Source organism: Carcharhinus amblyrhynchos, chromosome 35 (assembly GCF_965287045.1).
Source record: "Carcharhinus amblyrhynchos chromosome 35, sCarAmb.v2.hapA, whole genome shotgun sequence".
NCBI classification, from domain to species: domain Eukaryota; kingdom Metazoa; phylum Chordata; class Chondrichthyes; order Carcharhiniformes; family Carcharhinidae; genus Carcharhinus; species Carcharhinus amblyrhynchos.
The window spans coordinates 123,173-143,719 of NC_137358.1; the positions used below are offsets into that span (position 1 = coordinate 123,173).

Sequence of the window (20,547 nt, forward strand, 5' to 3'; positions counted from 1 at the left end):
AACCTGCTCAGATTGCTCTATCAATGTGAAAAAAAATCACTGATTTCATCTTTATTCAGAATTGAATAAGCCTGGTTAAGAGAAATGCAGAAAATTCTGGTCACCAAAGTTTGGAAGGAAAAGAGGATCTTCGAGAGGTTGCAGTGGATCTTTACCAGAATGTTCCAGGGATGAGATACTTTCGTTTAGTATTTTAGGCTGAAGAAACTGGGGTTGTTCTCCTTGGAACAAAGGAGATTAAGAAAATATTTGGTAGACGTGTACAAGATTATGACAGGTTTAGATAAGATAGACAAAGAAAAGCTGTTGCAATTAACTGATTATGCCAGGACTAGGACACATTGATTTAAAGATTGGAGCAAGCAATACAGAGTGGAATGTATCTTTATACATTGTTGTAATGACCTGGAACTTGCTGCCTACGAGGATAATGGAAACAATCAATGACTAAAAATGCTTTCAGTTGCTTTTAGTGTCGCCCCCACAATCCCACTGTTAGGATCAGTGAATGTCACTAACTGTCCCCACCACAAAAGCGACTAGCAAATCAGAGCAGCCTTCAAGTGGCGTGATTCCCATTTAATCCCAAAGACATCACTAAATTTCAGCTGCATTGAACCCTGATGACCAGGAATGCATTGTCAACTTCTTCTGCCCTCCCATTTAGTCAGGGGAGGTTTTGTTGCCACAAGGAGACTGATGTGGGGCTCTTCCAATGATTAAGTGGGCCTGGCTGCCCTGGTTCTCTCGCTCCAAACTGTCTTTCAGCCAATTCTATTACCATTATATGATAGCCCCTTACTGCAACTTGTAGCTGCAGCCCAAGAACTTTATTTACCACACTTCATATATTTACAAACAGGCACTCCTCACCCAACTTAGAGACTGTCACACATTCCCTTCCTGTCCAACCCATCTCATTCTGAACCATTCTTTACTATCTGTCTCTCTGTATCAGTACACCTTGTTCCTCCTCTGCAATGTTTCATCCTTTTATCAAAGCCTGTTACCAAATTCAAACTTCCCCATAGAGCTAGTTAGTGCACTCTTTTAAGCTGGTGTCACCCTGACTGTATTCAGCACTGAAAACTATTTACTAAGTGCAGCACTCAAAGTATTCTGGAATCCCTGCCTCTTCCTATCCTGATGTGGAGATGCCGACATTGGACTGGGGTAAGCACAACAAGAAGTCTCATAACATCAGGTTAAAGTTCAACAGCTTTATTCTTCCTACCCTGCCTATCTTGCTTGCTCTACTCTTCCTACCCTGCTATATACACGAGTGACCACCTCTTGAAATGGGTGCTGTAGGAAATTCTGACTTACAATGACTTTAGCCACATTGAAGCAAGCCAGACTTGCTACAAACATTTATCCAGAGCTTGGGTGGTCTATTGGAATTTCCAGAAAGTCTGTGAATAGATGTTCTATGTTTGGATACATGCAAAATGTGCCTGAGAATGTTTTTACCTTTTGGGTCTCTGCTCAAATTTATCTGCATATCAGCAAATATAAAATCTGCCACAAACTAACAAATTTGGCCAAAATTTTGGAAAATAGATACCTTGATGTAAATTTTAAAAGAAATGAATTGTGACCTGGTTCAGTTTTATTCATACAGCTGAAACTAATTTTAAGTGTTTTAAATTTGAGTCTTGAGTCTGCCAACTATGAGCGACCTAGTATCAGATAACTGAAAATGACAATAAAGATAACATGGAACTTGGATAGGTGCAGGAAGAATAGGGTTGTTGTAGTGGGGGATTTTAATCTCCCTGGGGTGGATTGGAAGGTGCCTAGAGCTGGGGGTTCAGACGGGGAGGAATTTGTAAAATGTGTATTGGAAGGGTCCTTGGAGCAGTATGTAGATAGCCCGACTAGAGAGGGGGCTATACTGGATTTAGTTCTGGGTAATGAGCCAGGTCAGGTGGTTGAGGTAGCAGTAGGCGAACATGTGGCTAATAGTGACCACAACTCCGTCTACTTTAGGATATTAATGTAAAAAGATGAGTGCTGTCCTAAGGGGACGGTGCTAAATTGGGGGAAGGCTAGCTACAGCCAGATTAGGCAGGAGCTTAGGGATACAGACTGGGATAGGCTGTGGGAGGGCAAGTCCATGTTCGGCATGTGGGAGTCTTTCAAGGGAAAACTGAAAAGGTTGCAGGAAAGACATGTGCCAGTTAAGAGGAAGGATGGGAAAGGTAGAATTAGAGATCCGTGGATTGCTAGGGATATTGAGGACTTGGTCAGGAAGAAATGAGAGGCGTATGTTAGGTCTAAGCAACTGGGAACAGAGAGAGCATTGGAGGAATACAGAGAGAGTAGGAGGGAGCTCAAACGGGGAGTTAGAAGGGCAGAAAGGGGGCGTGAAATGGCTTTGGCAGACAGGATTAAGGTAAATCCAAAGGCATTTTACTCCTATGTCAGGAACAAAAGGGTGGTTAGAGGAAAAATCGGTCCTCTCAGGGACAGAGGAGGGGAACTGTGCTTAGAGTCCGAGGGAATGGGGGAGATCCTGAATGAATACTTTGCATCGGTATTCACGAAGGAGAAGGGCTTGATGTTCGGTACTGTCTTGGAGGGAGCTGTAGACCAGTTGAAGGAACTATCCATTACGAGGGAGGAAGTGTTAGGGCATTTAGGTAGCATTAAAACTGATAAATCTCCAGGACCTGATGGCATTTATCCTAGGCTGCTTAGGGAGACGAGAGATGGAATTGCTGGGCCTCTGACGCAAATCTTTGTCTCTTCCTTGGACACAGGTGAGGACCCAGAGGACTGGAGGATAGCGAACGTGGTACCGTTGTTTAAAAGGGGTAGTAGGGATAACCTGGGTAACTATAGGCCGGTGAGTTTGACATCAGTGGTAGGGAAGTTGATGGAGAGGATTCTTAGGGATAGGATGTATGAGCATTTAGAGCGTTGCAATCTGATTAGGGATACGCAGCATGGTTTTGTAAAGGGGAAGTCTCGCCTTATGAATCTGGTAGAATTTTTTGAGGAGGTAACAAAAACGGTCGACGAAGGACGAGCCGTTGATGTCGTCTTTATGGATTTCAGTAAGGCGTTTGACAAAGTTCCTCATGGTAGGTTGGTTGAAAAGGTTAAGGCTCATGGAATACAAGGACAGGTATCTAGATGGATTGATAACTGGCTTGCTAAGAGGAGGCAGAGAGTAGTAGTGGAAGGGTCTTTTTCTAGCTGGAGGTCTGTCACTAGTGGTGTGCCGCAGGGCTCAGTACTGGGACCTCTTCTATTTGTAATATACATAAATGACTTGGAAGAGGGCGTACGTGGTGTGATCAGCAAGTTTGCAGATGACACTAAGACGGCTGGACAGGCAGACAGTGAGGAGCAGTGTCAGGCAATACAATGGGATCTAGATAGGCTGGTATATTGGGCAGATAAATGGCAGATGGAATTTAATCCTGATAAATGTGAGGTGATGCACTTTGGAAGAAGTAATGTAGGGGGGGAGTTATATGATAAAGGGTAGACCTATTAAGAGTAGAGAAACACAGCAGGACCTGGGGGTGCAAGTGCACAAGTCTTTGAAGGTGGCAGTACAAGTGGAGAAGGTTGTGAAGAAAGCTTTGGTATGTTAGCCTTTATGGGAAGGGGTATGGAGTACAAGAGCTGGAGTCTAATGTTGCAGTTGTATAGAAGATTGGTTGGGCCGCATTTGGAGTACTGCGTACAGTTCTGGTCACCTTACTACCGGAAGGACGTGGAGACTCTGGAGAGAGTGCAGAGGAGGTTTACCAGGATGCTGCCTGGTATGGAAGGACTGGGGTATGAGGAAAGATTGGGCAAATTGGGGCTGTTTTCCCTAGAAAGACAGAGACTGAGGGGAGATCTAATAGATGTATATAAGATTATGAAGGGTACAGACAGAGTAAACAGTGGTAAGCTTTTTCCTAGATTGTAAACACACATTACGAAGAGCCATGGGCTTAGGGTGAGGGGGGGGGGGGGGAGGTATAATTCAGATGAGGGAGGTTTTTCACACAGAGGGTTGTGGGGGTATGGAATGCTGGAGGCAGGCACGCTGGAGTTGTTTAAGAGTTACTTAGATAGGCACATGAGCGGGATGGAGATGGAGGGATATAGGAGACTGTTTTAAATAGGTTCAGGAGCCTTGGGATGTCCCTGGGAATCAATCGATTCCTATGGACCTTCCAACATATTTTCTGGCTCACTTGTTTTACTTTTGAGCTTCTGGGGATTCCCTTGAATGTTTGTATAAGGACGTGCATGTTATTGATGTTTCTCTCTTTTAATCCACAGGTTCTTCGATCCGCCTTGTTGTCCAACGAGGGGCATACACACGGTGGGTTGTACGAGGGCTGCTCTTGGATGTTTTCGAGAGTAGTCTAGTGCTTCATGTCATTAGTGTACGCTTAAACTGGACCAGATGCTGGGCAACACGACAGCTCAGTGACTATCACTGTTTGCTGTGCAGACACATGGATTTGGGCCGGTGTCTGTGGGAGTTTGCACATTCTCCCCGTGGGTTTTCTCCGGGTGTTACAGTTTCCTCCCGCACCCCAAAGATGTGCTCTTAGGCTGACTGGTGTAACAAATTGTCCCTAACTTAGTCTCCCCTCAACCTGGTTTCCAATGTGGAGTGCCATAAGCATAGATAAGGGTCGTGGGTGGACAGGGGACTCACAATGTTGAAATGGCGGCGCGGGCTTGTTGGGCTGAAGGGCCTGTCTCCCGTGCTGTGTTGTTCTTTGGAACAATTTGCTAGTTACTTTGATATACTGTCAGTAGTTAGTTTCTTATGTAAGCAAACTACCTTTAGTGGTAGTTATTGTCTGTGCAAACCTGATGGGCCAAAGGGCCTTTTCTGCACTGAGTGACTCTATGTAAACAAGGTAGTTTTAAGGAATTTAAGTTTGTATTGGTCAACATTAAAAATAAGGTATAGTTTTAGGTGAATTTAATTTACTATTTCTGTGGAAAGAAGGGTAAAAACTATGGTTAGATTCATGCTGGACAAAGGTGTTTGTGAGGATTGGTAAAGTTCCCACTGTAATTTGATTGTGCTTAAAGAGGGTTACGCTATGAACAATATGCACACCAGAAGCCCTTTTAAGGTAGACAGGTTTTCTGCTCTTAGTTTAGCTGAATTCGTTGGCAATTGAAGAAGGACATGAGGGAGTGACCATCTTCTTTCAACTCTGCCAGAAGAAAGATTGAAGAGGATAAAGGAGCTGCAAAGAGGAAGATTTGCCCAAAGAACCAGTAAAAGTTCAAGTAACAATTGGGACAGAAATAATGCCTTATGCCAACTGAAAGAGAAAAGAGACAAAATTATTGTTCAGAAGAATTCAAGGAAGAGTACAGGCATTCTGAGTTAAAGAGGCTATTGCAGTGACCAGATTTAAAGTGAAAAGCAGGCTTCAGAGGGAAATCAAGAGTTGGATGTGATTTTAATATAGTCATGGGATCAAGAGTTAAAACAAGCGTAAACACTTTGTAGAACAACAAAGAACAAGAAATCATGAAAGAGGAAGTGTAAAATCTGGAAATTGGATTTGCTGTTAAAAGTAGAGCAGAAGCACTGTTTAAAGAGTCATTTGGAAAACTTGGACTGTATTCTGGAATGCATATAGTCAATGGAAAGCATGGGCAGCATGGCAGCACACTGGCTGGCACTGCTGCCTCACGGCGCCAGGATCTGGGTTCGATTCCCAGCTTGGGTCACTGTCTGTGCTGAGTCTGCACATTCTCCCCGTGTCTGCATGGGTTTTCTCCAGGTGCTCTGGTTTCCTCCCACAGTCCAAAGACATGCTGGTTAGGGTGCATTGGCTGTGCTAAATTCTCCCTCAGTGAACCTGAACAGGCACCGGAGTGTGCCAACTAGGGGATTTTCACAGTAACTTCATTGCATTGTTAATGTAAGCCTACTTATGACACTAATAAATAAACTATTGTATAAGAAAATTTTAAAGCGTGTTTTTTGGGAGTGCAGTTTGGAAACTGTCATAATAATTATCTGGGGGGCTCTGAGGATAAATTCACAAATATTCACCTGAGTTTAGAGCCGAGAATATATTTGATTACAGCCATCTTGTGTGTCTAAAGGGATGCTGAGACCATTGTTATTTAAATTATACTTTGTAATCAATGTTATTTTTAAAATCTGGCTGTATTTATTAATCTAATAGGAGGAGCAAAGGAGTTTTGAATCCTAATCCAAGTTTTCCATGTTTAATAATTTTTTTCTTGTTGTGAAAACTAATTACAGTCTTTTGAGCCAGAGTTCCATTTTGGAAATTTAGAATCATAGAACATACATCACAGAAGGCTCATTGAGTCCACACCAACACAGCAGAAACACCTGAACTCCCACATAATCACATTTGCCACTTGGCCCATAGCCCTCATACTATGATGTGCCATGTCCTTATCCAGGTGATTTTTAAAGGATGTGAGGCAATCCGCCTCCACCATCCTCCCAGGCAGTGCATTCCACACCGTCACCACCCTCTAGGTGAAAAGGGTTTTCCTCATATCCCCTCTGAATTTCCTGCTCCTCACCTTGAACCTATGTCCCCTCATCACTGACCCTTCAACTAAGGGGAACAGCTGCTCCTTATCCACTATGTCGATGTCTCTCAGAATCTTGTACACTTCGATCAGGTCACCCCTCAATCTTCTCTGCTCCAACTAAAACAATCCGAGCCTATCCAACCTCTCTTCATAACTTCAATGTTCCACCCCAGGCAGCATCCTGGTGAATCTCCCCTGCATCCTCTCCGATGCGTTCCCGTCCTTCCGATAACATGGTGAACAGAACTGCACACAGTACTCTGGCTGTGGCCTCACCAAAGTTCTATACAACTCCAACACGACTTCATAATAAAGGCAAGTGTTCCATATGTCCTTTTCACCACCCTTCTAACATACCCTCCCACCTTTAGAGATCTATGCACAAATACACCAAGGTCCCTTTGTTCCACAGGACTTCCTAGTACCGTGCCATTTATTGCGTACTTCCTTGTCAAATTACTCCTTCCAAGGTGCATCACCTCACACTTTTCTCAGGGTCAAATTCCATCTACCATGTATCTGCCCATTTGACCATTCTGTCTACATCTTCTTGTAGCACAAGACACTCCTCCAGGTTAAAGTCCAACAGGTTTATTTGGTAGCAAAAGCCACTTTTGCTACCAAATAAACCTGTTGGACTTTAACCTGGTGTTGTGAGACTTCTTACTGTGTTTACCCCAGTCCAACGCCGGCATCTCCACATCATTCCAGTCACTAAAGCAGCCTTCTGGCTTCACTCTCTCTCTCTCCTACAATTGAACCAATTTTGAATCCAGTTTATCAAATTACCCTGTGTCCCATATGAATTTACCTTCTTTGTAAGTCTCCCATGTGTCAAAGGCTTTTCTGACATCCATATAAACTACATCAACTGCACTACCCTCATCTTCCCACCTGGTCACCTCCTCAAAAATGTAATCAAATTTGTTAGGCATGACCTCCTTCTGACATAGCCATGCTGACTATCCCTAATCGAAACTTGCCTCTCCAAGTGGAGATAGATGCTCTCCTCCAGTATTTTCTCCAACTGTTTCCCTACCATTGACGTGAGATTTACTGGTCTGAAATTCTCTGGTGTATCTGTATAACCGTTCTCAAGTAGTGGAGCTATACTAGCTATTCTCCAGTCCTCTGCTACTTCCCCCATGGCCAGAGAGAAATTAAAACTTTGGGTCAGAGCCCCTGTAATCTCTTCCCTTGCCTCCCACAGCAGCCTGGGACACAATTCATCTGGACCTGAAGATTTGTCCACTTTTAAGCCTGCAAACACCTTCAATACTTTGTTCTTTTGTTTGCTTCCATTGTTTGCTGGAGCAGACGAGTGAAGGAGCAGAGAGAGAGCTAAGATTTTACCTGTTAAAAACCTGTTTAAAATAAGTTTAAAGCACTTTGTTCTTTGTAGAACTGTTTAAAGCATTTATTTATTGTATTTACTGCTTTAAGAATTCTGAGGGAGTGGTTAGCAGGCAGTTGTGGGCCATCAGCTTTAAATCAGCGCCAGGTTTAAAAGGAGGCCTGGTGTAGACAGCGGGCAGCGTCTGAGCGGGCAGCGGAGTGAGTGGGAAGCAGAGTGAGCTACTAGGGCTTAATATCAAAAAGGGCTGGAAGGAAAAAAGGCCAGGTGAGTTTGTTTGAAAAACAAAAAAAACAAAAAAAATTTTTTCAAAACTACTACAGTGAATAATGGAGGGGCATGTGATGTGTGGTTTCTGTATGATGTGGGAACTGGTGGACCCTAGGGTTCATCCCAGTGACCATGTCTGCAGTAAGTGCAGGTTACTAGAGGAGCTCCAGCTCAGGGTAAATGAGCTGGCCTCTGAGCCTCATCAGGGGGAGAGAGGGTGCCATTGTCAATGGGGTGCAAGTGACATCCACCCCCTCTAGACTGGCTAACTCTAAGGGTCAGGGACAAGAGGGGGCTGCTGGGAGGAGGAAGGGGGGTGAGGAGCGGAGGCCTCAGCCTCTTAATCTGCATAACAGGTTTGAGGTTCTTGCTTCCAGGCTGGACGAGAACGAGGCAGGTGAGGTTGGTGAGCAAACTGCACACGGTACAGTGCTGCAGCAGGACATAGGCAAAGAGAAAGGGAAAAGGAACGTAGTAGTGATTGGGGATAGTGGGGTAAAGGGTATTGACACTGTCCTTTGTCGCAATGACAAAGTGCACAGAAGGGTGTGTTGTCTGCCTGGTGCTCGGGTCCGGGATGTCGCAGCTGGGCTGCAGAGGAACCTGGAGTGGGAGGGTGAGAATCCGATCATTGTAGTACATGTGGGTGCCGGCAACGTAAGCAAAATGCAGACTGAGGATCTGGGGAGGGAGTATGAAAAGCTGGGAATGGAATTAAAAAGTAGAACCGACAAGGTGGTTATCTCTGGGCTACTGCCTGAACCGAGTGCAGATGGGCGTAGGGATGATAGGATTAAGGAAGTGAATGGGTGGCTCAGGGATTGGTGTGGGAGGAATGGGTTTGAATTTATGGGGCATTGGCACCAGTATTGGGGTAGGTGGGACTTGTTCGGGCGGGATGGGGTTGGTCTGAACCGTGCTGGGGCCAGAGTGCTGGCGAATCGAGTAAAGAGGACTGTAGACAGGGCTTTAAACTAATTAGGGGGGGGAGGGTGCGAGGGTAGGTGACGTTACGAGGTCTAAAGTTAAGGAGAGTGTACATGTGAGGGAAGAGGCCGAGGATGTCCCAATAATAGAGGGAGTAGGGGGCGTGAGTATAGTTGGTGGCGTTGCGGCAAATAGGGTCCAGGTGAAGGCTGGGGTGAAAGCACTTTATCTGAATGCACGAAGCATTCGGAATAAAGTGGATGAGCTGATGGCGCAGATCGACACAAATGGATACGATCTGGTGGCCATTACAGAGACGTGGCTGCAGGGTGACAGGGACTGGGAGCTGAACGTACAGGGCTATCAAGTGTTTAGGAAGGATAGGCAGGAGGGAAAAGGGGGGTGCGTAGCTCTGCTGATTAAGGATAGCATCACGGTGGTAGCAAGGGATGATATTGGAGCCAAGGAGCAGAAGGTGGAATCGTTGTGGGTTGAGATTAGGAACAGCAAAGGGAGGAAGACGCTGGTGGGTGTCGTCCGTAGGCCCCCGAATAATGATCTGGAGATGGGGCGGGCTGTTAACGCGCAAATAAGTGCGGCGTGCAGGAATGGGACGGCCGTAGTTATGGGGGATTTCAATCTGCATATTGATTGGTCGACCCATGTTGGACGAGGTGGGCTCGAGGAGGAGTTCTTGGAATGCTGCCGGGATAGTTTCCTCGAACAGTGTGTGTTGGAGCCGACGAGGGAGCGAGCTATCTTGGATCTGGTGCTATGTAATGAAGCGGGTAGAATTAGGGACCTTGTGGTGAAGGATCCTCTTGGGGAGAGTGATCATTGTATGGTGGAGTTTCTGGTGCAGATGGAGGAGGAGAAAGTGGGTTCCCGGACACGCGTCCTTTGTTTGAATAGAGGGGAGTATGGTAGGATGAGAGAAGAATTGGCGAATGTGGACTGGGGGAGTGCGTTGGAAGGTAGGTCTGTTGAGGAGCAGTGGAGGATCTTTAAGGAGATCTTTCTTGGTGCTCAACGGAAATTTATTCCGATGGTCAAAAAGGATAGTAGGAGGAGAGGTAATAAGCCGTGGATAACGAAGGAGGTGAAGGAAAGTGTTAAACTAAAAGCGGAGGAATTTAAAGTAGCTAAGAGTAGTGAGCGAGAAGAGGATTGGGAGAGGTTTAAATGTCAACAAAGATTGACAAAGAAGTTGATAAGGAAGGTTAGGAGAAACTATGAAGCTGGGCTAGCGCTTAATATAAAAAAGGATAGCAAGAGTTTTTATAAATATATAAAAAGGAAGAGGCTGGCTAGGGTGAATGTTGGTCCTTTAGAGGATGAGAAAGGGGACCTAGTGGTAGGGGATGGGGATATGGCTAAGGTATTGAATAACTTTTTTGTTTCTGTCTTCACGGAGGAGGACGTGAATAATTTGCCGGGTGTTAGCGATGGAAAGGTGGTAGGACTGGAGAGTCTTAATGACATTACTGTTACTAGAAAGGCGGTGCTCGACAGACTGGAGGGGCTGATTGTGGACAAGTCCCCAGGACCGGATGGAATGCATCCAAGGGTTCTGAAAGAAATGGCAGAGGTGATAGTGGATGCCTTGGTGGTTATTTTCCAAACGTCGCTGGATTCCGGGGAAGTGCCGGATGATTGGAAAACGGCTAATGTTACACCCTTGTTTAAGAAGGGTGCCAGGCAAAAGGCGGGGAATTATAGGCCGGTTAGTTTAACGTCTGTGGTAGGTAAAATGTTAGAATCTGTCATTAAGGAGGAAATTGCGAGGCATCTTGAAGGGAATTGCTTGATAGAGCAGACGCAGCACGGTTTCATTAAAGGGAAGTCGTGTCTGACAAATTTACTGGAGTTCTATGAGGATGTGTCTAGGGCGGTGGATAGAGGAGAGCCGGTGGATGTGGTCTTTCTAGATTTTCAGAAGGCGTTTGACAAAGTGCCTCACAAGAGGTTATTGCAGAAGGTCGAGGGACATGGAGTTGGGGGTAGGGTGTTAGCGTGGATAGAGGATTGGTTGTCAAATAGGAGGCAGAGAGTGGGGGTCAACGGGTGCTATTCGGATTGGTGGATGGTGACTAGTGGAGTGCCCCAGGGGTCGGTGCTGGGGCCTCAGCTTTTTACCATTTATATAGATGATCTGGAGGAGGGAACCGAGTGTAGAGTGTCGAAATTTGCTGATGACACCAAGATTGGGGGAACGGCAAATTGTGCGGAGGGTGTGGAGAGTCTGCAGAAGGATCTAGATAGGCTGGGCGAATGGGCCAGGAAATGGCAAATGGAATTTAATGTTGGCAAGTGTGAGGTGGTCCACTTTGGTAGGAAGAATGGTAGGAAGGACTATTACTTACGGGGCGAAAAACTGCAGCAGGCGACGGTGCAGAGGGACCTCGGGGTCCTTGTGCATGAGTCGCAAAAACCCAGCTTGCAGGTGCAGCAGGTGGTCAGGAAGGCGAATGGGATGCTGGCCTTCATAGCGAGGGGGATTGAATATAAAAGTAGGGAGGTCTTGCTGCAGCTGTATAGGGCATTGGTGAGGCTGCAACTGGAGCACTGTGTGCATTTTTGGGCGCCGCACCTGCGCAAAGATATTTTGGCCTTGGAAGGAGTGCAGAGGAGGTTTACTAGGCTGATACCGGAGTTGAGGGGGTTGAGCTATGAGGAGAGGCTGAATAAACTGGGCTTGTACTCGTTAGAGTTTAGAAGAATGAGAGGAGATCTCATTGAGACGTATAAGATGATGAATGGGATGGATAGGATAGAGGTGGAAAGACTCTTCCCGCTCAAAAAAGACAATAGGACTAGGGGGCACAGCCTCAAGATAAAAGGGGGGCGGTTTAGAACGGAGTTGAGGAGGAACTTCTTCACTCAAAGGGTGGTGAATCTTTGGAATTCTCTGCCCGTTGAAGCGGTGGAGGCTGCCTCGCTAAATATTTTTAAGACGCGGGTTGATGGGTTTTTGATAGGAGAGGGGATTAAGGGTTATGGGGAGAGGGCGGGAAAGTGGAACTGAGCAGCGACAGATCAGTCATGATCTTATTGAATGGCGGGGCAGGCTCGAAGGGCTGGATGGCCTACTCCTGCTCCTATTTCTTATGTTCTTATGTTCTTCCTCCTGTCCATTTGCTCAAGAACTTCACAGTCTCTCTCCCTGAATTCCATACCATCATCCTCATTCTCTTGGCAGAAGACAGATGTGAAGTATTCATTTAACACTCTACCAATGTCCTCTGGCTCCACCCACAGATTGCTTCCTTGGTCTTTAATGGGCCCTCCTCTTTCCCTGGTTATCCTCTTCCTATTGATATATTTGTAGAATATCTTAGGATTTTCCCTACTTTTACCAGCCTGAGCATTCTCATATTTCCTCTTTGCTTTTCTAATTGCATTCTTAAGCTTCATCCTGCACTTTCTGTACTTCACAATGCCTCCACAGACTTATTCCCCTGGTATCTGATAAAAACCCATTTTTTCTTTTATCCTGACTATCTCTGGTCATCCATGGTTCGCCGGTCTTGTTATTTCTACCTATCACCTTAGAGGGATCATGATAAACTTGTCCCCTCCCCATTTCCTTTTTGAACGACTCCCACTGTTCTTCTGTAGATTTCCCCATTAGTAGCTGTTCCCCGTCTACCTTGGCCAGATCCTGTCTTATTTTACTGAAATCTGCTTTCTCCCCACCTCCATTCAAAACTAATTTTTGGCAGCTTGTCTATTTCCTTGTCCGTAACGAGTTCCTTCCACATATTGATCTAAAAAATTCTCCTGTACATATTTCACAAAATTTATTCCATCCGAGCCCTTAGCATAATATATATCCCAGTTAATGTTGGGAAAATTGAAATCACCTAATAACATAACCCTATTGTTATTGTTTTTACACAATTCCACAAACTGCTCCCTAGTATCCCTCTGACTCTGGGGGTCTATAACACTTGTCAATGTGGCTGCCCCTTTTTTTATTCCTAAGCTCTACCCACAAAGCTTCATATGATGCCTGCTCCGAGGGATCAAATCTCCTTTCTGCAATAACTGACTCCTTAACTAATAATGCAATGCCTCCTCCTCTTTTACCTCCTCTGTCTCACCTGAAGAATTTCTATCCTCGTATGTTGAGTTGCCGATCGGGTCCTTCCTTTAATCATGTCTCTGTGATAGCTGCTATATCAGAATTCCACGTGACAATATCGTCTTCAACTCACCCGTTTTACCTGCAATGCTCCTGGTGTTAAAGTTGGGACCATCCAGTCTGGCCTTACTCCCTTGAAACTTAATACAGCTGCACTCCCTCTGACTTGTTTGTTTCATAGAACATAGAACACTACAGCACAAACAGGCCCTTCGGCCCACAAGTTGCGCCGACCACATCACCTACCAACCTACAGACCTATCTATAACCCTCAATCTCATTAAACCCCATATACTCATCCAGAAGTCTTTTAAAAGACCCCAGCGAGTTCGCCTCCACCACCACTGACGGCAGCCGATTCCATTCACTCACCACCCTCTGAGTGAAAAACTTACCCCTAACATCACTTCTGAACCTCCCTCCCCGCACCTTAAATCTGTGTCCTCTCGTAGCGACCATTTCAAACCGGGGAAATAGCCTCTGAGAGTCCACCCTATCTATTCCTCTCAACATTTTGTAAACTTCTATCAGGTCGCCTCTCAACCTTCGTCTCTCCAGGGAAAAGAGTCCCAGCTCCCTCAACCTAACTTCATAAGGCATGCCTCCCAGTCCAGGCAACATCCTTGTAAATCTCCTCTGCACCCTATGATTCTTCCCATCCAGTTATAACAGGGATCATAACACTTAGTAAATTTTTAACAGTTATAAAATTTGCTTATTCATCGGCCTGAATCTAAAAACTTATATGGATCAGCCATATAAATACTGTAGCTACCAGAGCAGGTAAGAGACTGGGAATTCTGTAGAGTGTAACTCATCTCGTGATTCCCCAAAGCCTGTCCACTAAAGAACAAAGAACAAAGAAAATTACAGCACAGGAACAGGCCCTTCGGTCCTCCAGGCTTGCACCGACCATGCTGCCCGACTCAACAAAAACCCCCTACACTTCCGGGGACCATATCCCTCTATTGCCATCTTATTCATGTACTTGTCAAGACGCCCCTAAAAAGTCACTACCGTATCCGCTTCCACTACCTCCCCCAGCAACGAGTTCCAGGCACCCACCGCTCTCTGTGTAAAAAATCTGTCTCGTACGTCTCTTTTAAAACTTGCCCCTCGCACTTAAACCTACGCCCCCCTTGTAATTGATTCTTCCACCCTGGGAAAAAGCTTCTGATTATCCACTTTGTCTCAGAATCTTGTAGACTTCTATCAGGTCTCCCCTCAACCTCCGTCGCTCCAGTGAGAACAAACCAAGTTTCTCCAACTTCTCCTCATAGCTAATGCCCTCCATATCAGGCAACATCCTCTTTTCTGTACCCTTTCCAAAGCCTGCTGGTAGTGTGGCGATCAGAATTGAACACTATATTCCAAGTGCAGCCTCAATAAGTTCTATAAAGTGTCAACATGACTTGCCAATTTTTAAACTCAGTACCTCAGCCGATGAAGGCAAGCATGCCGTATGCCTCCTTGACTACCTTCTCCACCTGCATTTGCCACTTTCAGTGACCTGTGTACCTGTACACCCAGATCCCTCTGCCGATCAATATTCTAAAGGGTTCTGCCATTTACTGTACATTTCCTATCTGTATTAGACCTTCCAAAATGCATTACCTCACATTTGTCCAGATTAAACTCCATCTGCCATCTCTCCGCCCAAGTCTCCAACTGATCTACATCCTGCTGTATCCTCTGATGGTCCTCATCGCTATCCACAAATCCACCAACCTTTGTGTCATCTACAAGGCAAAAGTCAGGAGTGTGATGGAATACTCTCCACTTGCCTGGATGGCTGTAGCTCCAACAACACTCAAGAAGTCCCATCCAGGACAGAGCAGGTTACTTAATTGGCACTCCATCCACCACATTCAACTTTTACTTCCTCCACCAGTGCAATGCAGCAACTCACCAAGGCTGCTTTGACAGCGTCTTCTAAACCTATGACCTTTATCACCTAGAAGGACAAGATGCGGAGATGCTGATGTTGGACTAATGTGGGTGCAGTAAGAAGTCTCACAATATCAGGTTAAAGTCCAACAGGTTTATTTGGAATCAACTGCTCCTTCATCAGGTGAGTGTTGGACCTTAACTTGGTGTCGTGAGACTTTTTATCAGAAGGACAAGGACAGCAGATACATGTTTTCACCACCACCTGCAAATCCCCCTCCAAATGACAAATCATCTTAAGATGAGACTATCGCTGATTCTTCATTGTTACTGGATCAAAATCCTGAAATTTCCTCCCTGACAGTACTGTGGGTGTACCTACATCTCAGGGATTGCAGCGGTTCAAGAAGGCACTCAGCACCACCTTCTAAAGGGCAATGAGGGTTGGGTGATAAACACAGAAGATACACACGTCCCGCGGAAGAATAAATAACAGCACTATTTAATTTTAAGAATCTCCTCAAAGGCTTACACTGAACCAATGTTGATGGAAAGTTGCCATTGTAATTAATTTAATCTGGCTAGTTTTGAATATCAAATGTTTTTGACTGGGTAAAGGATGAGATTGCTAAAAATGTGCTTCAGTTGGGCAATAATCTAACAATCTCCAATCCCAAAGGCTAGAATCTTCCAGCTAAAGAGCAAATGTTTGGCTGGGTTTGAGAGTCCACGCCCTGTATTCAAGGAATGGGAATCCATGACCAGGAGTCAATGTCTGATGGGAGGGAAGCAGGAGCTAGAAGCAGGGATTTTCAATCATATATCAGGCAGTGAGTTTAAACGTGGAATTGTTTAGAACCGAGAATCAAATCCTGAGGTTGTGCCTTCTGCTGCCATGGTAATTGATTACAAGTTCCAGAAGCTCCAGTTCCAGTTTTGGAGCACTTGTTTTAATACATACTGTAAATCTAAGTATTGCCCATCAACGCAGAGGCACCATCTGTGAAATGGACATTGACAACATCCAACACAGGTGCTGTATACAAGCTATTGTTGCAAACAAGGGGCAGACATTTCCCAGGTAACATTTCCAATGGCTGTGCTCTGACAAGAGATAGAAGAATTGTAGAACCCTACAGTGCAGAAAGAGGACCTTTGGCCCATCGAGTCTGCACTGACCACATTCCCACTCAGGCCCTACCCCCATATCCCCACATATTTTACCCACTAATCCCTCTAACCTAAGCATCCTAGTACACTCAGGGGCAATTTTAACATGGCCAAATCAACCTAACCCACACATCTTTGGACTAATCTTTGCACATATGATGCTAAACCACTTTGGAGAGGGGCTGAATGATAGCTTAGAAGTGCAAGCTGGATTTCACTATTCTTGTTTAGTAAATGCTTTCAGCGAATGCACTCCTCTTGCAGTTTTATTTTGTTTGAGGGTATCTTGGTGCAGTGGTAGTGTGGAAAAATCCATGTGATGATGTGAACTTTTATTAGTGAATTGTAGTCCAGGGTCTGAAATTACAAGCTTTGGGAGTGCAGGTGTTGCAAAAAAGCTCTCAGTGGTGTAATCACTGCTTCAGAAGGGAAGGTCTGTAGTAGGAGAGATTAAACAAAATGACGGAGCAAGGAGATTGGGGACTGTGGTAATGAGACAAGAAAAAAAACAAGAGATGGATGGACAGAAGCTGGAAATGGCAACAGAACCAGAGTGTGTGTCTAAGAAAAAGTAATGGGTGGGTGGTTCTGATCCCAAGTTACTGCAGTCAATATCAAGTCCAGAAAGCTGAAATGCCCAAATTTGGTGATGTTCCCCGAGCTTTATTCAAACAGTGTAGGCAGCTGCAGACAGAGGGCTCAGAGCAGAGTGAAGAATTAAAACAAGATGCAATCAAAGGCTCATGTTGGAATGGGATGGAATTAAAGTGGTGAACCAAAGGGAGTTCAGTCAAAATTATTTTGGCTGGCGTCAGAGGGGCTGTTCAATTAGAAAGCAGGTTCCAATTGTTTTAGGCAACTGGCCAACATCAGACTAATCAGTTTTAAAGTGCACTCTGCCACAACTGCATTCGGCACTTTTGTTACTTGTGCCCATTTGTTTAGTTGCTCCTATGATTAACTTCCCCAGTTCAATTAGCTGCATGTAATTACAGGACAAGTTCCACAAAAACAAAAGGGCTCTCTGTCTGAGGGGAAAACTCCACAATATCCACCATCTGAACCCAAAGAGTTTTGATTCATAAACTGCTTCAATACATAAAGTACATTGTCCAAATTAGTCTGCAAAGTCAATCTGCTCCGGAACACACCACCTAGAAGATGCTCACCCGCCCCCCCAACCCCCCACCAATACTGATTTGGAAACATATCGCCATCATTCCTTTACCATCGTTTGGTCAAGTTCCTGGAACTCCTTCCCCAACATCACACGGATAGCAGCGCTTCAAGAAGGCAGCTCACACTATTTTGTCAAGGACAACTAAGGATAAATACTGGCCTCATTTGTGACACCTACATCTCCATGCATCAACAAAAAAAACTCAAGGTAAATGCAAGAATATCTGTGAAAAGTGACCAAATGCCATGGGATTAAAGACCACAAGTGGTGCCACATGTCTGAATGCCAATGTGATCAGAAGTCACATAATCAAAACTCCCCAGATTATTCAAACTAGAGGTGGCAACCCTATCTCATGCCCATTGTCTGCTCTGATTATCTCCATTTACATCAACACTTTGCCAATAGCAGGAACATCAACTCTTAACCATGAGGGAAACCAGTCGGTGCATCTAAAAATTGTAACTTGAAACGGTTCTTTTATGGCTGTCGTGGATCCTTCATCTGAACATGAATAGGATGACTTGCACATTGTTCAAACCCACTGAAACAAATATTGAATCACCAAGACTGGAAACATTGGCTCTATTCTCTCTCCGCCAATGTTGTCAGACCCACTGAAATTTACCAGTATGCTCTGTTTTTGTCTCCCAATGGTTGTGCATTTTTAATCTAGAAGTACTTACTGCAGAAATTTCTGCTAGATCTTCGCTGAAGTTACTGGGAAAGGCTTTGGCAAGGGCCATAAATCTGGCATGGGCGTAGTACTGAAAGAGAGAGAAAGACAACATGCACAATTTAATCAACAATGCACCCTGCACGGTAAGTTAGGTCAATGGGAGTTAGTATAATGACCAACAATGCTAAATTATGTCCTCAAATATAGATAGATGCAACCCAAATTAACTTTCTTCAATGCAGGAAAGAGCAGCTGGATTGCCAAGCTTGTTCAACTCGGGCATGGAGTAATTTATGCACAATATCAGCCCTGTTCACCAGCCACACAATCTCTTGGCTGAGGCAAAAAAAACCAAACTAATTGTGGAAAATATCTGACAAAATTTCTTCCAATCCCCAGAGGCAATCATAAAATGCACAAAAACAAAGCTTGGAAATGTAATGAGCAAAGCGGATGTTAGTGAATTTCAGGGATAGCAAACAGGTGAAATTCACAGTACCGTGGCAGATGAAATTTAATGCAGAAATTCTAAATTATACATACAGGAAAGAGAAATTAAAAGGGGCAATTTGAATTAAATGGTTCGATTTGAAATTGGGTGCTGGAACATTAAGACCCAAGCATGTACCATTGAAAAAAAAACAACCAGGCATATAAAACAAGCTCACTCTGTCAGCTTCTAAAATCATGTTTTTATAGTAAGAAGTCCCACAGCACCAGGTTAAAGTCCAACAGGTTTATCTGGAATCACAAGTTTTCGGAGCACCACTCCTTCATCAGGTGAGTGACATCATGTTTTTATAGATGTGTATACATACAAATGTATTAATTAACCTTCTCTTCCAACCACAATATGCTCTCGTTACATTAATAGTCAGTGTTAATTTTTCACCCCACAAGTGGATGTTTTATTGACCAGGAACTTATAACTGGACATAAGGGATCAAAACCCCAGTCTGTGTGCCCTCCCCCGTGAGTTAGTTTAAACTCCTCCCAATAGCATGAGCAAACCCACTAACAAGGATGTAAGTCTCCTCTTTTTGAAATGTAGACCATCCTGTTTGTACAGGTCCCACCTTCCCCAGAAATGATCCCAGTGATCCAGCAATATAAAACCCTCCATCCTACACCAACTGTAAAGCCACGCAATCATCTGCACTGTCCTCCTATTGCTGTACTCACTAGTTCATGGCACTGGGAGTGAGCCCGAGATTATAATCCAAGAGGCCCAGCTCCTTAGTCAATTGCCGAACTCCCTGAATTCTTGGTGCAAGACCTCATCCCTCTTTCTACCTATGACATTGGTATCAACGTGTAAGGAGGGGGGAGGGCAGTTTAGATCGGAGTTGAGGAGGAACTTCACTCAAAGGGTGGTGAGTCTCTGGAATTCTCTGCCCATTGCAGTGGTGGAGGCTACCTCGCTGAATATATTTAAGTCACGGGTAGATAGATTTCTGATAGACAAGGGAATTAAGGGTTATGGGGAGAAAGCGGGAAAGTGGAACTGATTCACTTCAGATCAGCCATGATCTTATTGAATGGCAGGGCAGGCTTGAGGGGCTAGATGGCCTACTCCTGCTCCTATTTCTTATGATCTTATTATGTAACATGTACCATGACCTCTGCCCTATCACCCTCGTCCCTCAGGATGCCCTGTAGCCAGTGACATCCTGGTCCCCAGCCCCAGCGGGAAACACACCATCCCAGAGTCATACCGAATGCCACAGTACTTCCTACCCATACCCCTAACTACAGAATGATCCATCACTATTGCTCTTCCCCCATGCCTTTAAGGAATATACTCGGAACAAAGAACAAAGTACAGCACAGCACAGGAATAGCCCTCGAATCCTCCAAGCTCATGCCAATCAAGATGTCCTAAGTAAACTCAAAAAAACCTTCTGCCTTTACTGTATTCCCTCCTACTCATGTACTCATCCAGTTACCTCTTAAATGTTGCTAATCTGCCTGTTTCCACCTCCTCCTCTGGCAGTACGTTCCAGGCACCGACCACTCTCTGCATGAAAAACTTACTCTACACATCCCCGTTAAACATCCCCCTCTCACCTTGAACCTGTGCCCCCTGTTGTAATTGACACTTCCACCTTGGGAAAAGGCCTCTGACTATCCACTGTCTTTGCCTCTCATAATTTTGTAGACCTCTATCAGATCTCCCCTCAGCCTCTGGAGAACGCTTACCCGAGGTAAGCCAAGGCGGCTTTCATGACACACGACAACACAGAATCGCCGAGCAGAAACTGATAGCCAAGATCTGCACACATGAGGACAGCCTTAACCGGGATCTTGGGTTCATGTCGCACTATCTGTAACCCCCATGGCTTGCCTGGGTTTGCAAAATCTCACTAACTGTCCTG

At 44.9% G+C, this 20,547-nt stretch overlaps 1 protein-coding gene across 1 annotated transcript in view; it reads right to left on the minus strand.

Moving 5' to 3' along the window:
• LOC145361488 (glycogen [starch] synthase, muscle-like) overlaps positions 1 to 20,547 on the minus strand; it is an 89,510-nt gene that overhangs the window by 1,158 nt on the left and 67,805 nt on the right. The window contains exon 15 of the mRNA XM_080217300.1: positions 18,180 to 18,260. Within this exon, the coding sequence (XP_080073426.1) occupies positions 18,180 to 18,260 (81 nt within the window). The remainder of the gene's footprint in view (positions 1 to 18,179; positions 18,261 to 20,547) is intronic.